This window comes from Megachile rotundata, chromosome 8 (genome assembly GCF_050947335.1).
Source record: "Megachile rotundata isolate GNS110a chromosome 8, iyMegRotu1, whole genome shotgun sequence".
NCBI classification, from domain to species: Eukaryota; Metazoa; Arthropoda; class Insecta; order Hymenoptera; family Megachilidae; genus Megachile; species Megachile rotundata.
In genome coordinates, this window is record NC_134990.1 from 14,162,941 (window position 1) to 14,185,535 (window position 22,595).

At 29.8% G+C, this 22,595-nt stretch overlaps 5 protein-coding genes, 1 long non-coding RNA gene and 1 other non-coding gene across 10 annotated transcripts in view; 4 read left to right on the plus strand and 3 right to left on the minus strand.

Moving 5' to 3' along the window:
* The window catches only part of l(1)G0196 (inositol hexakisphosphate and diphosphoinositol-pentakisphosphate kinase), a 14,706-nt gene extending 11,086 nt beyond the window's left edge, over positions 1-3,620 (minus strand). For all 3 annotated transcript variants that reach the window (XM_076534992.1, XM_076534991.1, XM_076534990.1), the window contains exons 1-9: positions 3,463-3,620; positions 2,943-3,039; positions 2,492-2,599; positions 1,257-1,457; positions 1,056-1,196; positions 891-981; positions 658-812; positions 290-582; positions 28-222 (exon numbers count right to left, since the gene is read on the minus strand). In XM_076534992.1, coding sequence (XP_076391107.1) covers positions 28-222; positions 290-582; positions 658-812; positions 891-981; positions 1,056-1,196; positions 1,257-1,457; positions 2,492-2,599; positions 2,943-2,975 — 1,217 coding nt within the window. In that variant the 5' untranslated portion in view covers positions 2,976-3,039; positions 3,463-3,620. The remainder of the gene's footprint in view (positions 1-27; positions 223-289; positions 583-657; positions 813-890; positions 982-1,055; positions 1,197-1,256; positions 1,458-2,491; positions 2,600-2,942; positions 3,040-3,462) is intronic.
* On the plus strand, positions 1,410-2,497 carry LOC143265072 (uncharacterized). The gene is made up of 3 exons (XR_013039205.1): positions 1,410-1,532; positions 1,951-2,213; positions 2,281-2,497. It is a non-coding gene; the product is annotated as an uncharacterized LOC143265072 (long non-coding RNA).
* Positions 3,621-4,428: 808 nt separating the features above from the next.
* LOC100881188 (dolichyldiphosphatase 1) lies at positions 4,429-6,527 on the minus strand. Its single transcript, XM_003699766.3, has 5 exons — positions 6,135-6,527; positions 5,693-5,793; positions 5,432-5,610; positions 5,125-5,352; positions 4,429-5,047 (listed from the first exon to the last, which is right to left on the minus strand). The coding sequence occupies exons 1-5, from the start codon at positions 6,244-6,246 to the stop codon at positions 4,918-4,920; spliced, it is 750 nt and encodes a 249-aa protein (XP_003699814.1). The 5' UTR covers positions 6,247-6,527; the 3' UTR covers positions 4,429-4,917.
* Positions 6,528-7,262: 735 nt separating this feature from the next.
* Marf1 (meiosis regulator and mRNA stability factor 1-like protein) lies at positions 7,263-17,711 on the plus strand. The gene is made up of 26 exons (XM_012289979.2): positions 7,263-7,420; positions 7,506-7,606; positions 7,764-8,135; positions 8,228-8,371; positions 8,457-8,738; positions 8,933-9,099; positions 9,826-9,920; positions 10,019-10,214; positions 10,476-10,638; positions 10,722-10,926; positions 11,003-11,088; positions 11,155-11,286; positions 11,361-11,513; positions 11,590-11,988; positions 12,223-12,398; positions 12,472-12,644; positions 12,702-12,913; positions 12,974-13,124; positions 13,191-13,366; positions 13,443-13,826; positions 13,900-14,103; positions 14,178-14,448; positions 14,524-14,897; positions 14,969-15,061; positions 15,143-15,503; positions 15,571-17,711. Exons 3-26 carry the CDS (start codon positions 7,803-7,805, stop codon positions 15,624-15,626), a joined length of 4,986 nt encoding a protein of 1,661 aa, XP_012145369.2. The 5' UTR covers positions 7,263-7,420; positions 7,506-7,606; positions 7,764-7,802; the 3' UTR covers positions 15,627-17,711.
* A 133-nt stretch (positions 17,712-17,844) lies between these two features.
* Positions 17,845-19,286, minus strand: ND-PDSW (NADH dehydrogenase (ubiquinone) PDSW subunit). Of its 2 annotated transcripts, none has more exons than XM_076535037.1 (5): positions 19,140-19,286; positions 18,692-18,793; positions 18,464-18,599; positions 18,202-18,341; positions 17,845-18,068 (listed from the first exon to the last, which is right to left on the minus strand). In XM_076535037.1, exons 2-5 carry the CDS (start codon positions 18,771-18,773, stop codon positions 17,950-17,952), a joined length of 477 nt encoding a protein of 158 aa, XP_076391152.1. In that variant the 5' UTR covers positions 18,774-18,793; positions 19,140-19,286; the 3' UTR covers positions 17,845-17,949. The 2 variants fall into 2 exon arrangements, with proteins under 2 accessions (XP_076391152.1, XP_076391153.1); XM_076535038.1 differs by lacking the exon at positions 19,140-19,286 and adding an exon at positions 18,890-18,908.
* A 116-nt stretch (positions 19,287-19,402) lies between these two features.
* Positions 19,403-22,574, plus strand: RpL3 (ribosomal protein L3). Its single transcript, XM_012289964.2, has 8 exons — positions 19,403-19,532; positions 19,904-20,096; positions 20,501-20,669; positions 20,942-21,077; positions 21,150-21,336; positions 21,541-21,743; positions 21,980-22,135; positions 22,324-22,574. Exons 1-8 carry the CDS (start codon positions 19,530-19,532, stop codon positions 22,522-22,524), a joined length of 1,248 nt encoding a protein of 415 aa, XP_012145354.1. The 5' UTR covers positions 19,403-19,529; the 3' UTR covers positions 22,525-22,574.
* On the plus strand, positions 19,759-19,834 carry LOC143265108 (small nucleolar RNA U43). The gene has a single exon (XR_013039275.1). It is a non-coding gene; the product is annotated as a small nucleolar RNA U43 (small nucleolar RNA).
* Positions 22,575-22,595: the final 21 nt, after the last annotated feature.

The following is a 22,595-nucleotide window of genomic DNA, read 5'->3' on the forward strand; positions in this document are numbered from 1 at the left end:
AAGTACAATAGAATCATAATAGCCTACATTTTTCCAAACGTGGTAGGCACGATAGGTGGGTCATCTAATTGAAATGGAACGCTCCATGGTATGTGTAAAGTAGGTGCCAATTCTCTCAAAATCATATTGCCCAAAATTTTTGCACAATCGTCATAATATTTATTTGAATTCTTTACAAAACTAAATCCATTAACATCACATACAAATGACTGACCATTTGCCCTAAAAAAATATACGCATCAATAATATTATTTATCTACTTTACCAATAGTAATATAACTCTATATACCTGAGTAAATCGAAACCGCAAACTGTTTGTTTAAAAGCCAAACACACTTTCCTACTGATCAGTTTTTCGGCGTTACTTAATATAACCGGATAACGAATTTCTTTCCCCTCTGAATCTCTTTCCACTTTCCCATCCAATGCTGGGCTTTTTCGAGCTTCAGCATGAGCATAATCTGGACCAACGGTATATACCTTGACATCTGTGCCATCGGTTGGCATAAAATCCTCATAAATATAAGAACCTGTTTTACGGACTCGAGATTCGGGTGAATATACACTGCTACGACTTCCAATCTACGGTCGAAAATAATCATTTATACGTAATCTGTTATCATAACCAAAATAATTCATCCTCATTTGATTGCTGACCTTTCTAAATAATCTCTGGCTACCTCCTCCAGCAGATGTAGGATAATAAATGTAAATGTTGTGATCTTCAGCAGATACTGGCTTTTCCACAAATGGTTTGTTAAATGTAACACCATTAACTTCAACATGATCTTCTGATTCCACCAATTCATGATCTAAAAACAATTTTTTGTGTAATTTTTATAAAATAATGGTAAAAAAATAGGAGAAAACTGATTTATTTAATGACATACGTTTAGGATCAGATGAATCTCTATCTAAGACAGCATATCTTGGAATTTCAATGCCTTCACTCTCTAAGATAGCATAGACTCTTCTACGGTCCTATAAAATATATAATCTATATAATATCCTCTAGTATACATAATGTTTCATAATATTTACCTTATATGGCTTACCTGAATATCATACTGCATTGGTAAATTATTGATAATGAAAGGATTTCTAAGATTAGCATAACTTATAGCTTTATCAAGAGGAAAACCTTTACTATGGAAGCTTATTAAACAATCAACAATTGGCCAATCTTCTACTGATTCCTATAAATAAATTATCATTAAATAATAAATCAATGGTCCACCTGGCTTTTATTATTTTACCTTTAAAATGACTTCTTCAGGAAATACTATTATTTTAATGTACTCGAATTCTTCTAATCTTGTTAAAATTTCCTTCATGGGTTTACTTTGAGACTTTTTTGCCATCGCACAGACTCCAACCAGAACTTGCTTCCCTTCCCCCTCCAAATCACTCCCAACCATGCATCCATCATCATTGCTGCACCCGTCCGACAGTTCGGCCTAAATGAAAAGGACAATTAGTAAAATGTTATTAATTCTACACCCATATATAATTATATAAACAATCATTTAAAAGTATGTAATAGAACTAAATGAAGATAATTAAAAATGAATTGTTAATATGATTTAAAATATTTAAATATTATTGATTACATAATTATACTGAAAGAAGATAATGCAGCAAAACATATTCCTAATATAAATTGCAGTATTTAATACTAGATTTTAAACAATTAATATAAAATAATTAAAAATTACTTGGATAAAACTACCATAATTTGCCAGTATGGTTCTGCTTCATTATCACAATCACAGATATAAACATCTGGAATAGTTGTAGATGATGAAGGATCCGTAATTTCCATTATAAATTTACATTTAACATTTATTGTTAATAAATTTTATCACACTTTGAAATTTATATAAAATTTGTGCACATATACAGGAACATATAAATGCATCTAATAAAAGCTTTATACCAATTTATTTTTAGACCACTAAATATCAAGGCAGTATTTTTTCATGAGTCATCAGATCATTTTAAGATAGTTAATTAGATCTTATAAATTAAAGATTACTAAAAATATTATTATGCGTATTAATAATGAAAAATACATCTTTTTACAAGATGATTATCAGATATAATTTCATCCAAAGCTTGCACTTCAAATAGCATAAATGTAAACATATAAATGTAATTATATATATATAATGCAAGTTAAATACGTGTAATTAATGCCTGTTTTAAGTTTATAGGTAATTAGTTATACAAAAATTTATATGGATTAAAAATATTTTATAGCTAATAATTTTAATTTTACAGTATTATAGATGACATACAAATTACAAGAAGCTGCATATTGTAAATAAACTAATTTTCTAACCTTTGTTGCAACATGGACAACAATTTCTGCACAATCATGAATATTGATGAAATATAGAACATACAATTGTAATTTTTCTTATTGTAAAAGGTTGAATTAATTTTGGAAAATAAACAAAAATTTTTTTCACATGCAATAAATTAAACTTACTCTTTTTGATGAACGATATATAGAAGAAGCAACAGGACCCACAAGGGTTGGTTGTACAGTATTTATATCCCCTACATAGAAAATTGGGCGACTGGCACTCCGTAGACCCTGCCAAGTATGATTTATTTCTAATTAAACAAGATCATATAATGACTGATATAACATTTATCATTGAAGATTGATCACAAAGATTACTGACCATGCTTTTGTTACAATTATTGTAATATTATCTAAACTAAATCACAAGTTATTGAACGTTAATTACTGTCTCTCTCTTTAATACTAACATTTTTATTGAATATTTAATTTTAGAAAAAAATAAAAGCTATTATTATAAGATTATCATAAAATATACCATTATAAAATAGATTTTAGAATATTAATTAATGGTTTTATATAATAAATATATTTTTAACTTATTCCTTAAAACTAAGCAATCATTTCTATTTACCTGATAACCATGTTCCAATTCAGTGTAAGACATGTCAGAACGGGGTTCATTGAGGAAAAAAACTTGTTCAACTTTGATTTAGAAAACCTACTAAATCCTGTAAGAATGAAATATATTGATTTTCTACTTTCAACTTATAAATAATAAAGTATTACATTTGCTATTAATGCGTTAATTGTACCTAACAACTGATATAAAGATATGTTCAATAAACTATTATAAATGTTATTTAACATGATTATAAGTTAATCATGTTAATTTGTTTCAATTTGTTAAATTTACGTATGTTCGTGAGATACGTTGATAAAAATGTAACTGAAAAAGGTAACCTCGACAATTGATTCTGCATTGTCTATAGAAATTTGAATTTCATACATGACAGAAATAGAATTTAATCATTTGAAGCTGTAAAAGAAAATTAAAGATACTCGAATTACATTTTAACTTCGTATATCATAGATTCAAATATATAATTTGACTTCTATATCATGATTACTCCAAACTCCTTCATTAAACTCACCGATCTAAGGTTTAAATTAGTGTTAAATTACGGCACAAAGAATAACAATAACAAATGAATAAACAATGTTTAACGCCTGATCGATTTTAAAATTTTTATCAGTGCTCTTCAAGTTCAGACATCTTGTCAAACTTGAATCTCGATCTCTCGTATCGTTGAAATACTACGCATCCGGTTTGAATGAAATATAACACGGGTGTTCAAATAATCTGCAACGATAAACTATTAACACTTGTAAATCAGTTTTTTCCATCTTAACTTACGAAGAATTCAGACCTGAATAAATAACAAATGTCTATTTTATTGTGCATTAACTTTATTTCAATATCATTTATAAAACGTTATTGCATATTTACATTGTAATAATTTCACATTAATTTGGGGTTCATTTTTTACTTATTTTGCACGGTGAATTTTGTATACTTGAACAATAAAATCCAATTGAGCAAAATAATAATCGTACATTTATATGTGTCTTTAGAATATTTGTTAAAAAATATTAACATAGCAACTACATTCTTCTTTATTAAAAAATTAATAATTAAATCAAAATTATTTTCAACTGTGAAATCAAAAGATTATTATATATTGTCAATATTTCAGTATCACCAAAAAATTTGGAAAATGTTGAAATATTCACAATATATATTTTTAATTGAATTTCTTCTATGTAACTTAAATAACAACATTGGTAAATTTAATTAAGCTGTTTGCTTGTCATTATTTACGTTATTTAATTTCTAACTTTTAAATATAAGGATAAATTCGTAAGTTCTAATGTAATAAGAAGAGAATTATATACAAAAATTAAAATTTAAGAAAATGAAGCAAAAATTGTACAGCACTTACGCATATAACGAAATATTTGATAAATATGTTTACAAATATGGTACATATTATGTATAAAAAGGATAAGAAAAATATATTAAAAATTCAACAACCTTGAATATAAATAAAATACAATAATTTTAAGTCCACAGTAATTAATTTTGTTTTACTAAAATTTCCAACATTAAAATTAAATGTATAAATTATTAATGTCTATTAACAGTAGTCAATATCATATTTCATTATGTTATTGCACTAGGTTTGATTTTTTTAAATTAACCATAGCTCATTGACTGGTCTTTTATAGATAATATCTATAAGATAACAATATCATGAAATCAACGAGATAGCGAAGTGATTCATTAAATATGGACTATAAATAGTTTATGTAAAGTTATAAAAGTTAGTTTTAATAATGCGAAAATTCGTATGCAAAATTTGTACTAATATCTTATGCATGTAAGTATTATCAGTGACATTATTTTTCGTCGCTGACTATTTATAGTCATTTCTTTGAGCCAAACGAAGGTTGAATTTTTAAGTTTCATTTAGCTGAAGGAATGGTATCAGTTTTTTCTTAATGTTTGTATTCTATTTACTATCAGCCCATTGGCCAGACATTAACCGTCATTGCGATTTCATTGACACGAGTTTCCGGGAGCGCGCTCGTGCTTCTGTACGAATATTCGTATATTCGAACCAAAGAATATTAGGAATTAACGTTGTGTCACGTAATAGTAAATACTCCGATATCCGCCTGAAAATACAAAATTATATACAGTAAATATGATATTTTCATTTTGTAATAAAGATAATATAAAATAAACAATGTACCATGAAACAATCATAGGAAACATCGGTGTAAGGACTACATGCGTAACTATGAACCATACTATTCCCAATATAATTCCTACAAATGCACCACACAGGACTTGAGAAATAGAATGATACAATAAGTAAACCCTACTGTAAGTCACTAAAATAGCAGTAATTATAGAAGCAGCTATAATGGTAATTCTCCAAAATCTTTCTAAAATACTGCTATTATTGTTATAGTGTAACCTAAAATAAAAATTTAAGAAATATAATAATTGTAATAGGTGTAATTCTCATATATATTAAGAAAACAGAAGTACATTACCTGATGCATATAAAAAGTGTGATATATGCAGCAAAAAACCACATAAATTGTGCATGCATTGAAGGCATACCATATTCAACAGAAACACTATCTCGTCTCATTGGTCTTGCTTCGCATATTGTATGTTTCAATATAAAATTTATAAATTCATTAATTATAACTCCACTAAAAAATGCAATCTAAAAAAATTGAAATCATGTGTCAGAAATAAAAGATCAGTTTTATGTGCATATTTGTAATGTTTTCAAAATGTTTACTCACTGTGTGCAAGTCTCTTCTAAAGAGAATCAAAGTTATGAAACCAGTTATAATAGCAAATGGTATCAAACTTATTAGAGCTAATAGTTTTCCAAATACATCACCTGAAAATAAAAGAATATTTTTTTAAAAATTCAAACAGAAACACCATGCAAATATTCTTTTAAAATATATATGAACATCTAAGGATAAAAAAATTTTTAGTTTCTCATATTATTTATTAAATTACATATGTATTATAATATGAATGTTATAGTGTATTTTATTTTCAACTTTTAAAACACATGCACAAATGTCAAATAGATGAAAACTATTGAAATATATATGATAACATGAGACAAAGTTGTTGTATATGGTATATGTATAATTTTATTAGAAAATAAAGAGCAAAAATAAAAACAGTAAACCTAGTAGAAATTATGCTGGAATTGTACAAAATACTTGCCTTGGGGGTATTCGACTAAAGTAAGAGATAAAGGAATCCATTCTGGATTTTCGACAGTATCTATGAGTCGTGATTTAACTTCATGAAACAATTTGTCGTCAAACGATGCCATGTTATCGAAATTTTTGAAGTGACCATAACTCGGACAACTCACCGCGCAGCAACAATCATGGAAACTACGGTTACATCTGGTACATCTTCTGCTGTAATGGAAACCGAGGATTTCCCTGATGTGAAGAAATGCTCAAATCATTTTTTAGAGAGTGTAATCTCTTGTAAAACGAAGTGTATTATAATAAAAAATCTTTATTTGTACAGATAAGATAAATTCATATATTGATATTTTATTACGCGTGCTTTTCTTCACGTTGCATATGATGCATACTTTACGTAGTTGGATGCATCTATCTAGTGCCTTTCTAGTTGCTTTTTGCTTCGTGGTCATATACATGGCGAATAATAATACATGTATGAATGGTAAAAACGATCATTTTGAAAATGAATAGAATAAAATGTATAAAACATAACTATATGTAACGAAAAAACTATAAGTAAGTATACAAAGTAAAAGGAAATCTATTCTCCAAGCTGTATTCTTCTGAATATAAAATTGCAGTAGTAATTCGTAGTAGATTTTAAAAAATCGTGTAAACTTGTTCAGTCTCCTAAAAAATTGTTTGGAAACAAATATTCAAATTTAATCTTTTCTAAAAATCAATAGTTTGTGAAATTTTTTAAGTTCAGAAGAGAAAAACATGTTTTTAAAATGTTTATCAAAAAATAATAATTCTCGAAACTATCTGCCGACTAGGTATATGTACTTTGAGTTACTTTGACGCCTGCGTGTTGCTTTTGATTACGAACGTGCAGAACCAATTAAAGCAGGTCTACACAGCATGAACGAAAATTTGTCGTTCGGTACTAAATTGCTCTCGCTGAATAACGTGTATAAAAATATATAATATAATTATAAATATATGTTATAATCGCATTAATAAATGTTTATAATGTATTATATTTGTTGCATTATTATATCCTATATTTTACGTTGCGAGTATAATATATAAAAGTTTTGCAATCGGTTATGTTATTGTTTGGCAATGTTTCTGAATTTTAGGATATAAGATACATGTTCGAAATACCCAAACTAGTGACTTAAAAAGAGAAGTCACTATTTGAGAATAGTGCATAACACGTTTATACGTTTCGTACTGCGCAAGAAGCGGGAGAGGTAGCAAATCGGAGAGTTGCGTGCTGTTTTATTCGGTGTTTGCTTCCTGTTTGTGGTATGAATTTTAGTTACGATGTGATATAATTTACTTTTCCTTTGAGTTTACGTTTAATTTCTTTACTGTTTTTTATATTTTCCAGAATTTCGTAAAAAACTGCGTTTATCTTACGTTTGACGAGGTCTTACGTGCTTGTGCACCCGACAAACATTTTTTAGACTATATAATGGGTTAATATTTTAGGTAATGTACAACTCTTTGTGTATTTCATTGCATATTATGAATTCAGCATAAATGTTGCATCTTATAAAAAATGTAATATTAACTTCATGAATTTTACAATAAATGTTCTACTTATGTGTCATTATTGTTAGTTGTGTATATATTATTCTGTTTGTAGCTTTTATATTGGAATGTTATATGACAGCTTATAAAACACATGGCAGACCAGAACAGTACAAATTGTGATGCACTTTGTGCAAATGATGAAGTTGAAATTGAAAGTCTAAACAAGAGGTTGTTACAGTTATTGTCTGTGACGAAAACTCCATCAAAAGCTGATGTTAAAAGTAGCACATCTCAGCCATTGTGTAATATTAATAATGATAGTAGTGACAGCCTTAGAGATGAAACTAAAGCATCTAATTCACAGATGTTTAGTCATTATAAATATGATTGTTCCTTTTTACATCATGATGCGCCAGTTAATTTGTCTACTGTACCAAATTATCTACCACCCATTGGTGTATTTTGGGACATAGAAAATTGTCATGTTAGTATTCAAATTAAACTTTAAAATTCATAATATTTTATATTAAAAAAATAATTATTCTAGGAATTATATTAAATATATGATCATTGCAGGTTCCGAAAGGAAGGTCTGCCATAGCTGCAACACAAGTAATTAGGGAAAAATTTTTTAGTGGTTATAGGGAAGCAGAATTTATTGTGGTATGTGATGTTTGTAAAGAGAATAGTCAAGTTGTAAAAGAATTGAATGATGCTCAGGTAAATTTATTAAGAATATATTCAGAATATATTTTAGATTCTTCTACTATGTATTATATATATATGTTATATTTTATTATTTTAGGTCAATCTAATACATGTAGCGAAAAGATGTAAAAATGCTGCTGATGAGAAGCTTAAGCAATCTATTAGGAGATTTGCTGATATTCATGGAAGTCCAGCAGCTGTAATTTTAATATCTTGTGATATTAATTTTGCTGCGGATCTTAGTGATTTACGTTACAGAAAGAAAATTCATGTGATACTTTTACATATGAAGAATACATCTGAAGCATTAATAGTATGTGCTAATGAGCATTATGATTTTTTAGAACTTATGGAATCACTGCCGTCCAGGACTGTAAAGGTAAATTAATTAAAAATTCATTCTCTTCTTCTTCTATGTTCCTTCTATATTTTTATTTAAAAGGAAACTGGGGAAGCTATAACTTTATTTTTATGTAGTGTGTCTTAAATACTTGTGTTTGCAATAGCATGCTATGGACTATTAAATATCTCACTATAAAACTTACCTTTAATTGTATGAAAAATGGCTTTCAGGTTGCTGTACATTATGACCTTCTAGTTAGCAACCTTCCTGAAGATCAAAATGTTGTATCCATTAAACGTCGTCTAAAGCAATTATCTGAAAATTGTGGTGGCCGAGTAGTAGAAATTCAATCAAGTACTGCAATTGTCCGCTTTACTTCAAAAATCTTTGCTATCAGGTATATGCTTACCTTAATGTTTGATTTTTTATCAATCATATCTCTGCAATGTGCCAATTAATAATATTTAAAAGTATGCTTATGCTTAAAGAGAAGTATTTGATTACAATAGTGTTATATTAAATACGATCATGGCATCCAAATAAGTGATAACCATAAATCCATTATTTGAATAAACCGCCTTTTGTGACCAATGAGACACTTCTAGTTACAGATATTCTATTGGTCTGTTTAGCATTAATGAAAAAAAAGGTCCTTACAGTAGTAGGGATAAGTACATAAATAAGGTAGAATTCAAACAAAGAACAGCAATGTAACGAACATAGTGGCACTGTAGGAAACTTATAATTTTGATTCGTATAACGTATTTCATATATGTGTGCAATTGAGTTTAGTGTTAAAATATTAATATTCTCTGGTATATTATTATTATTTATCGTTTTATTTATTTATATTATATTATAATGTTGACATAATGTAATGATTTTATTTACTTGTAAGGTAAGTTGAAAATACAAAGATATATTTAACAACAGTTAATCCAGTCTGTGAAATGAAGTATTTAACAAATTATTAAATAAAAATATATAAAGTTTCTTTGAAAAATTAACCGATTTCAATTTGTATCATAAATATATTAAGTGAAATCTTCAAGGTCATTTATAGACCAAATGATTGGGCTATTGTAATCAACTATGCTTAATAACAATGTGACTTTTTTTGTAGGGCTCAGAAACGTATGGATGGCGAGATTGTCCTTGGTTCGAAAATTTGTGTAAAATTTCAAAAAGAGAAAAGGAATAATTTCCATAAAATTCAAGGTATTTCTGTTACATGCTTTGTTTGTTGTTTTCTTTTTTCTTTGGAAGTTCTATTATGTTATTGAAAAAGATTTAATAATGTATCTTTATAATTCTAGGAAATTCTACAGGAAAGAATACTTCTATAAGTGAATCAGAAATTGTTACTAGTTCTCCTAAACAAATGTATAGTGCGAGCGCTTCGTTAGCGGCTGGGAGAGCCCTTCATGTTCCACATTATCAATCTTCGTCACCTGTTATTGGAGCATATTCCGGATGGAGTGCTCACTGTGCTCCTGTTCCAGCGCCACCAGGGTAATTTCAAATTTTCGAGATACACTTGGGTGTAACGGTAGATTCTTTTTAGATAAAAATAAATTGGAAAATTTTTATGAAAAATTATGATGAAAATCCGAGAGAGAGTCTTGGAGTCGCAAGTAGACACTGTCCTTGCTTGATTCGGACAATGACGTTAAAGAAGCTTTGATCTTATCTGATTTAATATTTAAAAAAAAATAGTAATATTTGTTATTAATGTTTGATAATTAAATATTTTTCCATATTCTTTTTTTGCAGAATAATACAACCGCCATCTATTTTTGTTGGGAGACCATATTCAAATAATAATAATGTAAGTTTTAATAGAAATTACAATGAATTATCAAGGGTCCAATCTCCACTGCTTTGGCAAATTTCTGGTTCTCAACAATTTAGTCATATGTGGGAAGAACAGTATAAAGTATGTAATTTTATGAAAATCGATTTTATAGAGTAAAGTATATGATTATTATTATTATTTTTGCATGAATGAATAATTTTAAGGTGGAAAAGACAAAAGTACTTAGTAGAAGGATTCATATCCCGCAGGCTCGGGATAATGGAGTAGCGAGTAATACATCTTCTCGTACTCCTGAAAATTTAAGACGTATTAGAGGAACGCACACGTCTTTTGTTCAGTCTGCTGAATGGACTGGATCAAGACAACAACATCCTTCATTAAATACTTCATCAAGTTTCAATGGAACTGGTAAATATCTTATTTTCCTATTGCAGCTTTTTTTAATTCAAGACCGCAATAACCATCTATTTTTGCTATTTTATAGGTCATGCTCAGCCAAATTTTAATCGTCGTAGTCCATCTCCATTGTGTGACCTGCAACCAAGAGAACGACAACAGTGGAATGGACAGGTATAGTTATTCAAATCTGTTTCAATGTTAATACATATGTATTGCATAATATAATTTTTGTTTAAGAATCAACACTCTGTACCTTCACGAAGTTCTAGAACGCCTTCACCTTATGAGAATACAGTACAAACAGCAAACCAACAAAACAGTCACACTTCACCTTATCATTTAGGTGATGTAGAAAGCGAAGAAGTTGAGGTATAACTTATGCTTCCTTAATTTTTCATTACTATCAAAAAACCTATAATTACCTATCTTTTTTTATGTTTTAGAAATTTTTCAATCCAATAAATAATCATAATGGAAGTTCGGTGAGCAACGAAACATGTACACCTATCGAATTGCAAGTAACTAATTTAGACCAAAGTATTAACCCAAAAAAAATGCGACACATGCTTGCCTCTATTTTCTTAGAACATGTGATGGTAAATAATTATTCAGTCACATCGTTAATGTTAATAATTTTCAACTCAATAATAATTTTATTCTGGATATTTTTAGGTGTTAAATGTTTCTATGTTTACGCAATCTGATGGTAACTTTGCAGCAAGCGTTAAAGTACCTTCTTTATCAGATGCGCAGTACGCAATTTCTCAATTACATCGTCGTAAAGTAGGATATAAACGTATTTTAATAGCGTATGCTCACAGCGGTAGAGCAAGCCCTCAAGTTGTGCGAGCTCAAATCGTAATGTTGTTGCAAGAAGTACCAGGCCATAAACTTCCACTTTTTAAATTTCGAGAAATGTACGAGTGTCGTTTTATGATTTCCATCAGCGTATCCGAACTATATAAAATGAAAGATGTTTGTATTGTGACGGAAGATCCTGGCGGTAGAATGGTATCCCTCAATCCAGATCACAGGAACACTCCATCGCCATGTTTCAATACTACAACTCAGGTATTTTAAATTTGATATTTTACTATCTAAATAATATACAAATTTTAAATTTACAATGATGTATATCAAGCCGAGTTCGAGTTTTTCCAGTAAAAGTAGAGTCATTACTCCTTTTACTGTTGAGAATCAGTGACGATAACCCGAAGCGTTTAAAATCTTCTGAAATGAAAATATATACTTCACTAATTCATAAGTATATTTGTACAAACTATAAAATACATATTTAATTATCAGGAGGAACAAGTAGAGTTACCCTATTGTACTATTCATACGTTAAAACCGTGGTCGGATAAAGGATGGGCTGAACAGAAAGTAGCGTCGCTTCCAAACGTGAGAATTTCGCTGAAAGTTCTTGATCCACGTATACATCAATTGCTGACGATGCATAATGGAAGCTTACCATTGCCTAGGTATCTGTTACAAGTCATATTAAATTTCCCTATCTTTATCGATGAATTATATATTTATGGTAAATTTTTTCAGTTTGCCAAATTGTTATGAAGCTGAATTTAAAGAAAAATTACAAGTCTGTGAAAATGGAGTACCTTTAGAACACTTAGTATCCTGCTTATCATGTGTTGAATTAAAACAGGGTATTGGTAGTGTGAAATACCTTATTTGGTCCGGGAATAAAACTCACGATAGTAATCACGAAGGTAAGTAATTAGTTAATAATACATTGATGATAAAATTTAAATTATTGATCCTTTCAGAAAACAAGTGTGTGAGTCCTCCCCTTGCAAATCAGTTAGCACTTTTTAGTCGTGAATTAGTTGATCTATTAAAAACTGCTCCACATTGCCAATTGCCATTTAATAGATTTATACCTGCATACCATCATCATTTTGGAAGGCAATGCAGGGTTGCAGATTATGGGTTCACTAAACTTATCGACTTACTAGAAGCTCTTACTCATACTGTGCAGGTAAATTAAAAAAGTTCAAAGTTTGTTGAGAACCATTTACATCTGAACTGTTTATTTTAGGTAATGGGCGAAGGAAATAATCGTGTAGTAACATTATCGCATCGTGCACAAGTACGTCGTTTTACGTCAGATCTATTAAGAGTTTTAAAGTCCAAAGCTAGTAAACAAGTAGCACTCTCAGAATTTCCAAGTGTTTATTCCAGAGTAATAGGTAAAGATTTCTTTTTTAGACTTTCTCAAATGTTGTGAAGGTAAAACATAAAAATATTTTATACAGCTAAACCGTGGGATATTGTGGATTATGGTGTATGCGAAATTGAGGATATTCTTAGCGAGGTATCAGAAAATACTGTCGTGGTTACTACGATTAGTGGTGGAGATAAAATGATAGCGATTCCTAAACGGGAACAAACAGCGGAAGAAATGGAACGAACAAAGCAATTCGCAGTCGAGGTAAAATATATATACATTAAAAATATTGTAAGAAAATCAATTTGATAACTATAGCAATGCATTCGCTTTCGCTCAGGTAATAGAACTACTGCGGCACGCTCCTCAATGTAGAATGCAATTCAATAAATTTGTACCATCGTATCATCACCATTTCGGCCATCAGTGTCGCGTATCAGATTATGGTTTCACTAAATTAATCGAATTGTTTGAAGCTATACCAGAAGTAGTTAAAATAGAAGATGACAATTCTGGCGAAAGACAAATTTCTTTAACTGAAAAAGAAGGCCTCCGCGTACTTTCTGAACAAATATCGAAGTTAGTCACGCGATCGAAAGGTTGTCTTAGCATTACAAGCATCGCTCAACATTTCTTAAGACAATTTGGTTATGCATTGAAACCAGAATTATTTGGATGCACGTCCATATTGCAACTTATGCAAAAACTTGGAAACACTGTAAAGGTATAAAGGTGAAACAAATTATAAGTTTATTCCTACATTGAAATAATGTATTTATAATCTGTAAATTATGTAGATCATGCATCTGACAACTGGACCTACAATTGTAATGATTAACAAGTCTCACTTGCAACAACTGACTTTGCAATGTCGTCGGTTGTTAATGGATAGAGCACAAAATAAGATGCCACTTAAGGAGTTTCAACAATTATATGTTCAGTATTACTTAAAATCGTGTAATATAGATGAACTCAAGCAAAACTTGTCCAATGTTGTTCAAGTAAGTTACAATTTTACTTGATCAGATAACTATTTCTGTAAAGAATTTACAAAGTTACATGAATATGATTTCAGTTTTCAATGGTGAACGATGAAGAATTTATACAACTTACTTCGTTACATTCTTTCGCTTGTAATTTATATCGAGTCATGATGAATCATGGTGGAACATTGAAATTCTCACAGTTTGAGACTGCATATTTATCTACTATAGGATCTGTCTGCAAACCTGCAGAGTACGGTTATCCAACAATTTTTTCACTCCTGCAGGCTTTACCTTGTACAGTAACGATAAAATTATCACGGCGAAAAAAGTATATTATATATCTGAACAGGAACATAGCTGGTAAGTAAACGATACATATATAATTATATTACAAATTCATTTACTTACAGAAATTTAAATTTATTTCATGAACAGTTGCTGGTATGCCATTACCACCAACTTACACATCAGCATCGTCGTATCGTGATACGGATTCTAGTAACGAATCGTTTGAAAGCGATTCGTCTTTTCGTATTAACGTTTCTAGTAATTCAATTACATCAGAGGAGCGTGCAAAATGGGCAGGACAAACTGTTGAGAATCAAAGTTCTTGGAAGCAGACTGATGAGAATAATTTATGGTCGAAAGAATCTGAAAAATCATGGAAATCATCAGCTTCAGAAAATCAGTTAGCTAGTTGGTCGTTACAAGAAAATGGAAGCGAAAGTTTTATTAAAAATTTAATGCATACTTCAATTATATCGCGTGGTTTTCCACCTCCACCTCCTAAACCAGATTCTCCACCTGAGGTATTTTTAAGCTTTAATAAAATATGTTGTCTCTATGTACTTTTTATTTAAATATAATGCATAAATTGCAGGAAAATTTGAACAAAAACCAATGGGATTCATCAGTTTGGGTGACTCCAACAAAGTTTATGTATCCACAGGAGGAACATCCTACTAATGTGCAGGTAAATATTACTAACTTCATCGTTTAACAATTCCTTGTTCAGAGTAACAATTTATAATTTTATTACCTTCTTTATTAACAGGTTCCCCCTATCACATTACCTCCTTCTTGGAACCAACTTGTGTCCAGTGATAGTGCATCCAGTTTACTATCGCCAACAAAAAATTTGTTACCAGCTGCAGCAAATCCTTTAAACCCACGTACTTCACCCTACTATTCCTCTAAACTTAATTTAGTTGTCGCTCCTCATCCTTCTGAGTTGCCACTACCTTCGTTATCCTTAACTCCTAAGAAAAATGTTATGTCCAATGAAACTCCCCTAAAAAAATCAGAAAATATTAATAATTCAGCAGAAGAAATGACTCTTAAAAACAATGGAAATGATAGCAATAGCGTGGAAGATGATAACGATAAGGAAAAATATAATACTCCTGTAAAGCAGTGTAAGTAGTGCGTGATTTTCAATAATTGTCATTTACATTTGTATAGCATACAACATGATTTTTACAGCGTTTACGAGTAAACGTCGTTTAGCTGCTCAGTTTAATCGACCTATTGAGTCGTGAAGAATAAAGTGAAGTAGGAAAAGTGTACAAACGCATCAAGTACGCTAAAGAAGTGAAGATTACCAGCATCGAAAACATCATGTAGTGTGTTGATATAATTAATAAAGGAGGAATTTATAGCATCTCGGTAGGCTGTCACACAGCGGGTCAATACCTACACACCATTCCTCCGAATGATGGTAGGTACCCCTCATTTATATTTAAAAATATACGGTAGTAATATATCGATTTGATACATACAGAATAAAAGAACAGAATTTATTTTCAAGAAGTATGAAAATATACATATATATATATATAAATATCTATATACTAAGTGATTATAATTTCTGATTATGAAAATATAAGTGTGCGGCGTTTATACCGAGTGATATACACTGATTGTATTATGTATCAAATTCATGTAGCATTTTTCATACTGTGATATAGAATAGAAAGTGCAAATGATATGTAATGATACACAAGAACAAAAATTTATAAATGGGTAATAATTGTACACCTTTCGTAGGATTGGGTCAAAATTCTATAGTAAATTTTACTTATTTCGTTATGCTAAATACATCATTTGAACGTAAACCGGATGATATTTTGAAAATAAAATTTCGTTTATCATATACACGAATATTAGATACTCATTTATATTTTATAATATTATATAACAAAATACGTATCAATTCAAACTTTATTGGCTCAACCCTATCCGTAAATTATTGGGAAAAGCGAATTGTATTCAAATATTGAAGATCGTTAAAATTATCTACATGATAATGTTATTAACAATTACAACATTGAATGCAATTCATTTTGTATCGTGTATACATTCTACTTTGTATTTTTAATTGTACAATTATTTTTCTCATTCGTGTCAGAAATTTTCTTTCACTATTATCTGTTCATTTTTATAGCATACATGATTTAATTATATCATGAATGATTGTGTATGATATTTTGAAATGTTATGCTATTTTGTTGTATACATGGAAATATTTTTAAGAAAATATTTATTGAACTTAATATAATAGTCACTATTAACTGAAAATCATAAAAATGGAACAACCGTATATTGTTTATAAAGTGAAATTTTTATTGAAACTAATCTGCTAAAAACATGACAAGTAATAAATGTTTTATCAAATATCAGACAACCGAAAGAATGCAACAATTGCATCGATCAGATGTTGTAGCATCCAATGTTACTTTTAGTAATGATACTATTTTGTGAAAATGTTTTCTATTTTCAGTATCAAGTGAGAAAGATTAGAAAAAAAAAAGAGATATAATGATGTTCATTATTTAGAAAAGTACGTGATTAGTAGATCTAATGCATGATGCAAGTGAATCTTTTTGAATTGTATGTAAATGATCTCATATTTTACTTTATTTTTAAAATGCGTTTTATCGGGAATATTATTATGTGTACAATTTCGAAAGCGCGAGGGAGCCTGAATCAGAAATATTAGTTATGCATTGCTAGATTTATGCACAACAGTCGCCACGTCAAATTATATTCTAAATTCGGTACATTGCCAAAAATTTCAAAGTATAACGATAAATCGATTCATTGGTATTAAATTTACATAATTCATTAAACGACAATCATATATTAGTATTTTAGTATTTTAGGCTTCCTAAATTCAGTTTCTATTTATTTAAATCGAATGAAGTAATTTTGTTATGTATTACTATATTTATTACGTAGGAATGAATTCTATTGTATTTTATATTTATATGAAAAGAATGATAATTTTTACCTTTGCTTTTTAACTTCCATAAATATTCCAGTTTATATTTTCTATTAGTCACAGTATTTTTGTTATATTTCGAAACATTTATTATACAAAATCAATTCTATGGATACTTATAATTTATGGCACATTTTTTATCTATACATGTACAGCGTGTAATATCATTCTGACTAATAGAAAATTAAATTGGTCCTTATGCAAGAAATATCAAAATAAGATGTAATAATTTTATAAAAAGATTTTATTGTAATAACAAATATAAACAAAATTGTAAAGTATAAATAATAATTGGAATATTCTAAATGAGTATTTAATAAAATAATTTGTTACACATGTACAATAGATTGTTTTGATATATTGTTAAAATAAGAAATTAATAAAAACAAATTAGTTAAGAAACATGGAAACCTTTTGTCATAAATATTTTAACATTAATCATATAATTATCACACAAAAAGAAACTGAACACAGTGTCAAATTTTATAAATTAATTTATTTTATGTATTACAGAGTCTATACAATGATGCAAACACAGTTTTATCAGAAACTGAGATATATATGTTACATCAGTTAACAATCTATGCATATTTATTATTCATACCGCTACCAACAGGACCATGTCTTCGTTCCCAAATCATACGGTGCTTTTGTTTCATAAATGCACTGCGTGCATCAAGTTTTATACCCAGATCACCATCTATGTTTCAATAAAATATCACAGTTAAACAATTTGTACAGTTCTTGCTATGATCATATTCTTATTTACCAGTAAATAAATTATATAACATTTAATATATTAGACAGTAGTTTACTGAATTTAATAAACTTACATTTTATGAACCAGGCATTGGCAGTATCTTCATAAGTTTTATATAAATCTTTACACATGGTTTCTCTATCATCACCATGTACCCAACAACAATGTTCATAACGATTTCTTAATATACTAAGTATTTCATCCTCCACCATTCTGACAAAAGATGTAACAAAAGAAATATGATAGTATAGGAAAAAAGATGGTAACAGCCAGATAATCACATGTGATTAGTAAGAGACTTCATATAGGAATTTATTATAAAATAATAAACTTACTTATCACGTAAAAATTGTGAATTAGCTTCCTGGATACAAACTACGTCGAGTTCATGACATTCATCAATTGTTGGAACTCGACGAAATTTTTGATGATACCAGGGATACTTCTTTTGATTCGGTAGAACAATATTTTCTGTCAACAATAAGAAATGTAAGGTGTCATTGATTATTTCTTTTTATATTTAATACAATAATAACATAACCAAATGGTTGATTAGATAATACCTCGGAAATATTCGACTGGTGCATCCAGAATGTAAATTACTCTTTTTAAAAACCGACCGACTGGATTTGGTTCCGGATCCATGTCGTTGCGAAGTTAATTCACTGAACACAATCGAAAAAACAAGTTATTTAATACATTAATAGATTATTTGAAATTACAGGTTTCTTCCCGTGGTCCAAGGACCATGGAATAAGTACTTTTAAAAAACTCCACCATCTAACTAGTTACTATCTACTGTCTAACACATGAATAATAATTTTCGGTCATTATAAGTGTAGTATTTATTTCTTTTTTTTAATATTCCCATTCCTTTCTTCTGCTATCACCTTCTTTAAAATTTAATGAATTTATTTAACAAATTTATGTAGCTTTTTTGAATTTACGCATTTGTGGCCCTCAGTACACATACTCAGTAATCCAAATTTCCCAAGATTTAACATTCCAAACCTTTAAATTCCTCAGTATATAAATTTCTTAATTTTTATGTTTCTAAGACTTTATATTTCCAAATTTGAAATGCCTAATTTTCTTTCTTCCGTTCTTATAATTTGTCTACTGTATATATGATCGATAAAACAGGAAGCAATACGGTGATATAAATTACGGCAAAGTTGTACGAAATGTGTAAACTGCATATAATTTGTTATCAACTGGATAATAACATTTTGTATTTAAATATTTATATATATATTATTAGATTTACATAAACAAATAAATAAATAAAATATTTTCTATTTCTAGTAATTTTTGTATGCATAGTGGTAAGCCTGGTTCGTCGTCACAGTATAAAAGGAAGTTACAGGAAGTGCTTCCTCCATTTTCATCGTCGTTGGCAAGATGGTAAGTACGAGTGTTGCGTGGCTTTAAAATAATTCAACAAATTAGTTTATAATCGTGTTCCATTTTCAACATAAAAACAATTTAGTTGTTGTAGTCATCTTAGTTAATATCAGAATGATCATGAATTCATCTTTATTTAGTAAAAGAATTAAAATATATTGGAATATCGTAAAAACTTTGTGCACTGCATGACGAACATGTGCTTGATTAATATCCACTTTATTAAATGATGATTTAGATTAAAAAGTTTATGGTTATTAACTGAATAACTTTGAAGAAATGCTCTAGGGCGGTCTGACTCATAAAATAATTATTAATATTTTTTAATATTTATTATATATTCTATACTTATCATAAAACTTATTGTACAGTCACATAGAAAATTCAGTGCACCCCGCCATGGGTCTATGGGATTCTATCCCAAGAAAAGGTCTCAAAGACATCGTGGTAAAGTTAAGGCCTTTCCTAAAGATGACCCGAGCAAACCAGTTCATCTAACGGCTTTTGTTGGTTATAAGGCGGGTATGACTCACGTGGTGAGAGAAGCCGATCGTCCTGGCTCAAGTGAGTAAACGCAGAACTTCTAATTTCTAATTAAATAATAGTCAATAATCAGAATTGCATACAGTTTTATTACTTATTAACACTGTTGCATATTTTATATTAATCGACACGATGACCTTAGTCTGATAAACACAGCAATGTGTTGGTCAACTTTGGTTGCGGTATAGGAGCTGCTTGATATTGTGCAGTATGGTCTAAACCGCAGTGTCGAAAAATAACTCTATGCACTGCTTATGCAGGTAGCAAGGAGGCAAGGCATATTCCATATTCTCGTTGGAACCCATTGGGTGATGAGCATCGAGCTAAACCATGTCTAGCACAGTTCTATACTATTAAATAAATAGTCTTTTTTAATGTAATCTATAATTGCTGTAATTATAATTGTGCATGTCATGTGTTTATAGAGGTAAACAAGAAAGAAATTGTGGAAGCAGTGACTATTCTTGAAACACCACCTATGATTGTGGTTGGTGTAGTTGGATACATTGAAACTCCACATGGTCTGCGTGCTCTTACAACAGTTTGGGCTGAACATCTTTCAGAGGACTGCCGTAGGAGATTCTATAAGAACTGGTAAGTTTGAGAACTCTACTTGAAAAGACTTTAGATATTTAGTACATAAAATTATTATGCAACACATATTAAAATCAGTTCTGAATTAGCTCTCCGCTCATTTTGATGAGAGCACAAATTTGGATATAGCCAGAAAATAAAATGTTCCGTGAAAGGCTAACCCAAAAAGTGTGTACAGTCTCCGCTCATTATGAAGAGGCTGGCACGTTACAGATGGATACTAGAGTATAAATGTAAACAGGAAAACAGCCATTACGGTTACTTTTCTACAGGTACAAGAGCAAGAAGAAGGCATTTACAAAGGCTTCCAAAAAATGGCAAGATGATCTTGGTCGTAAATCCATTGAAAGTGATTTTAAAAAGATCATTAAGTATTGCAAGGTCGTCCGAATTATTGCTCATACCCAGGTAATTTATCAAATTATTTACTATGTACATACATATCAATATCTATTTCTAATTAATTATATCTTAAAATAGATGAAACTCTTGAGACAACGACAAAAGAAAGCTCACATCATGGAAATCCAATTAAATGGTGGAACCATTGAACAGAAGGTACAGTGGGCACGTGAACATCTTGAGAAACCAGTACCTATTAGTAACGTCTTTGCTCCTGATGAAATGATAGATGTAATAGGTGTGACAAAAGGAAAAGGATACAAAGGTGCGTTTTTTTTTGTATGATAAAATTTTCATTTAAAAACTGGACTAAATGATGATAAAACATGATGTGTGTATCTGATTATTTTGAGGATAACATCATGCTGCCTTCCTACTGAGGTCCTTAACTAAAAAAATTATATATGATTCGTTTTCACAACTAATATATAAGTATAAAAATGACTAAAGAACGTATAATTTATTACAGGTGTTACATCACGTTGGCATACAAAGAAGTTGCCACGTAAAACGCACAAGGGTTTGAGGAAAGTTGCCTGTATCGGAGCTTGGCATCCAAGTCGTGTGTCCTTCACGGTAGCACGTGCAGGTCAAAAAGGTTACCATCATCGTACAGAAATGAACAAGAAGATTTATAGAATTGGACAAGGAATTCACACGAAGGATGGCAAGGTACGTACTATTTTCATTTTTTAACAAAAGTGATTGCCTCCTCCCCTATGTTTGTCTTCTTAATTAATGAAGGTAATAATATCATTGGAGGCAAAGATAAATAGCTTGGTTCATAGTACCTAATGTTACGCTTATCGTACTTTGGATCTCCCAAGCAAGCTACAAACATATAATATATTAATTCAAAAAGAAAATCATAAAATGCATATCTACTTAAATTGCTAATTTAATTCTAGATTGTAAAGAACAACGCATCGACGGAGTACGATCTTACAGAAAAAACGATAACTCCCATGGGTGGTTTTCCTCATTATGGTGAAGTAAATAACGATTTCGTTATGATTAAAGGATGTTGTATGGGACCAAAGAAACGTGTGATCACGTTACGCAAGGTAACTATTAACAACTTCTCTTTTTTTACAGTTGCATTGTTAATTTTTTATGATGAATTAATAAAGAGCCAACACATATTTTATGAAATTGAAGTGATATTTAAATGATAGGACTGATGATTAAAAAGCAATTGAGAAAATAGTTGCCAGTGAATATGATTATAATAATAATTCGATATTTTTTTCAGTCCTTGTTGGTACATACTAAACGAGCTGCACTGGAGAAGATCAATCTCAAATTCATCGATACCAGCTCCAAATTTGGACATGGTCGCTTCCAGACAGCAGCTGATAAAGTATCATTTATGGGTCAGCTTAAGAAGGATCGCATTCGTGGAGAACAAGCACATGCCACAACCTCGGCACCTGCAGCTGATCCTGCTCTGTAAATTTTGCATATTATAAATTATATGCAATAAATAAAAAAAATTTCATGAAATGGTAGTTTTTTATTCTTTGA

Coding starts and splice junctions, on each gene's coding strand:
- ND-PDSW (XM_076535037.1), bottom strand. CDS start 18,773: ATGGATCCGGAACCAAATCCAGTCGGTCGGTTTTTAAAAAGAGTAATT. Junction 18,600..18,691: donor ACCAGTCGAATATTTCCGAG/GTATTATCTAAT, acceptor TATTGTTGACAG/AAAATATTGTTCTACCGAAT. Junction 18,069..18,201: donor CAATGCCTGGTTCATAAAAT/GTAAGTTTATTA, acceptor ATTGAAACATAG/ATGGTGATCTGGGTATAAAA.
- RpL3 (XM_012289964.2), top strand. Junction 21,078..21,149: donor GAATTATTGCTCATACCCAG/GTAATTTATCAA, acceptor ATCTTAAAATAG/ATGAAACTCTTGAGACAACG. Junction 21,337..21,540: donor AAAAGGAAAAGGATACAAAG/GTGCGTTTTTTT, acceptor AATTTATTACAG/GTGTTACATCACGTTGGCAT.
- LOC100881188 (XM_003699766.3), bottom strand. CDS start 6,246: ATGGCATCGTTTGACGACAAATTGTTTCATGAAGTTAAATCACGACTC. Junction 5,353..5,431: donor ACACTTTTTATATGCATCAG/GTAATGTACTTC, acceptor TTTTTATTTTAG/GTTACACTATAACAATAATA. Junction 5,048..5,124: donor TTTCCTATGATTGTTTCATG/GTACATTGTTTA, acceptor TTGTATTTTCAG/GCGGATATCGGAGTATTTAC.
- Marf1 (XM_012289979.2), top strand. CDS start 7,803: ATGGCAGACCAGAACAGTACAAATTGTGATGCACTTTGTGCAAATGAT. Junction 10,215..10,475: donor CCTGTTCCAGCGCCACCAGG/GTAATTTCAAAT, acceptor CTTTTTTTGCAG/AATAATACAACCGCCATCTA. Junction 12,399..12,471: donor GGAAGCTTACCATTGCCTAG/GTATCTGTTACA, acceptor AAATTTTTTCAG/TTTGCCAAATTGTTATGAAG.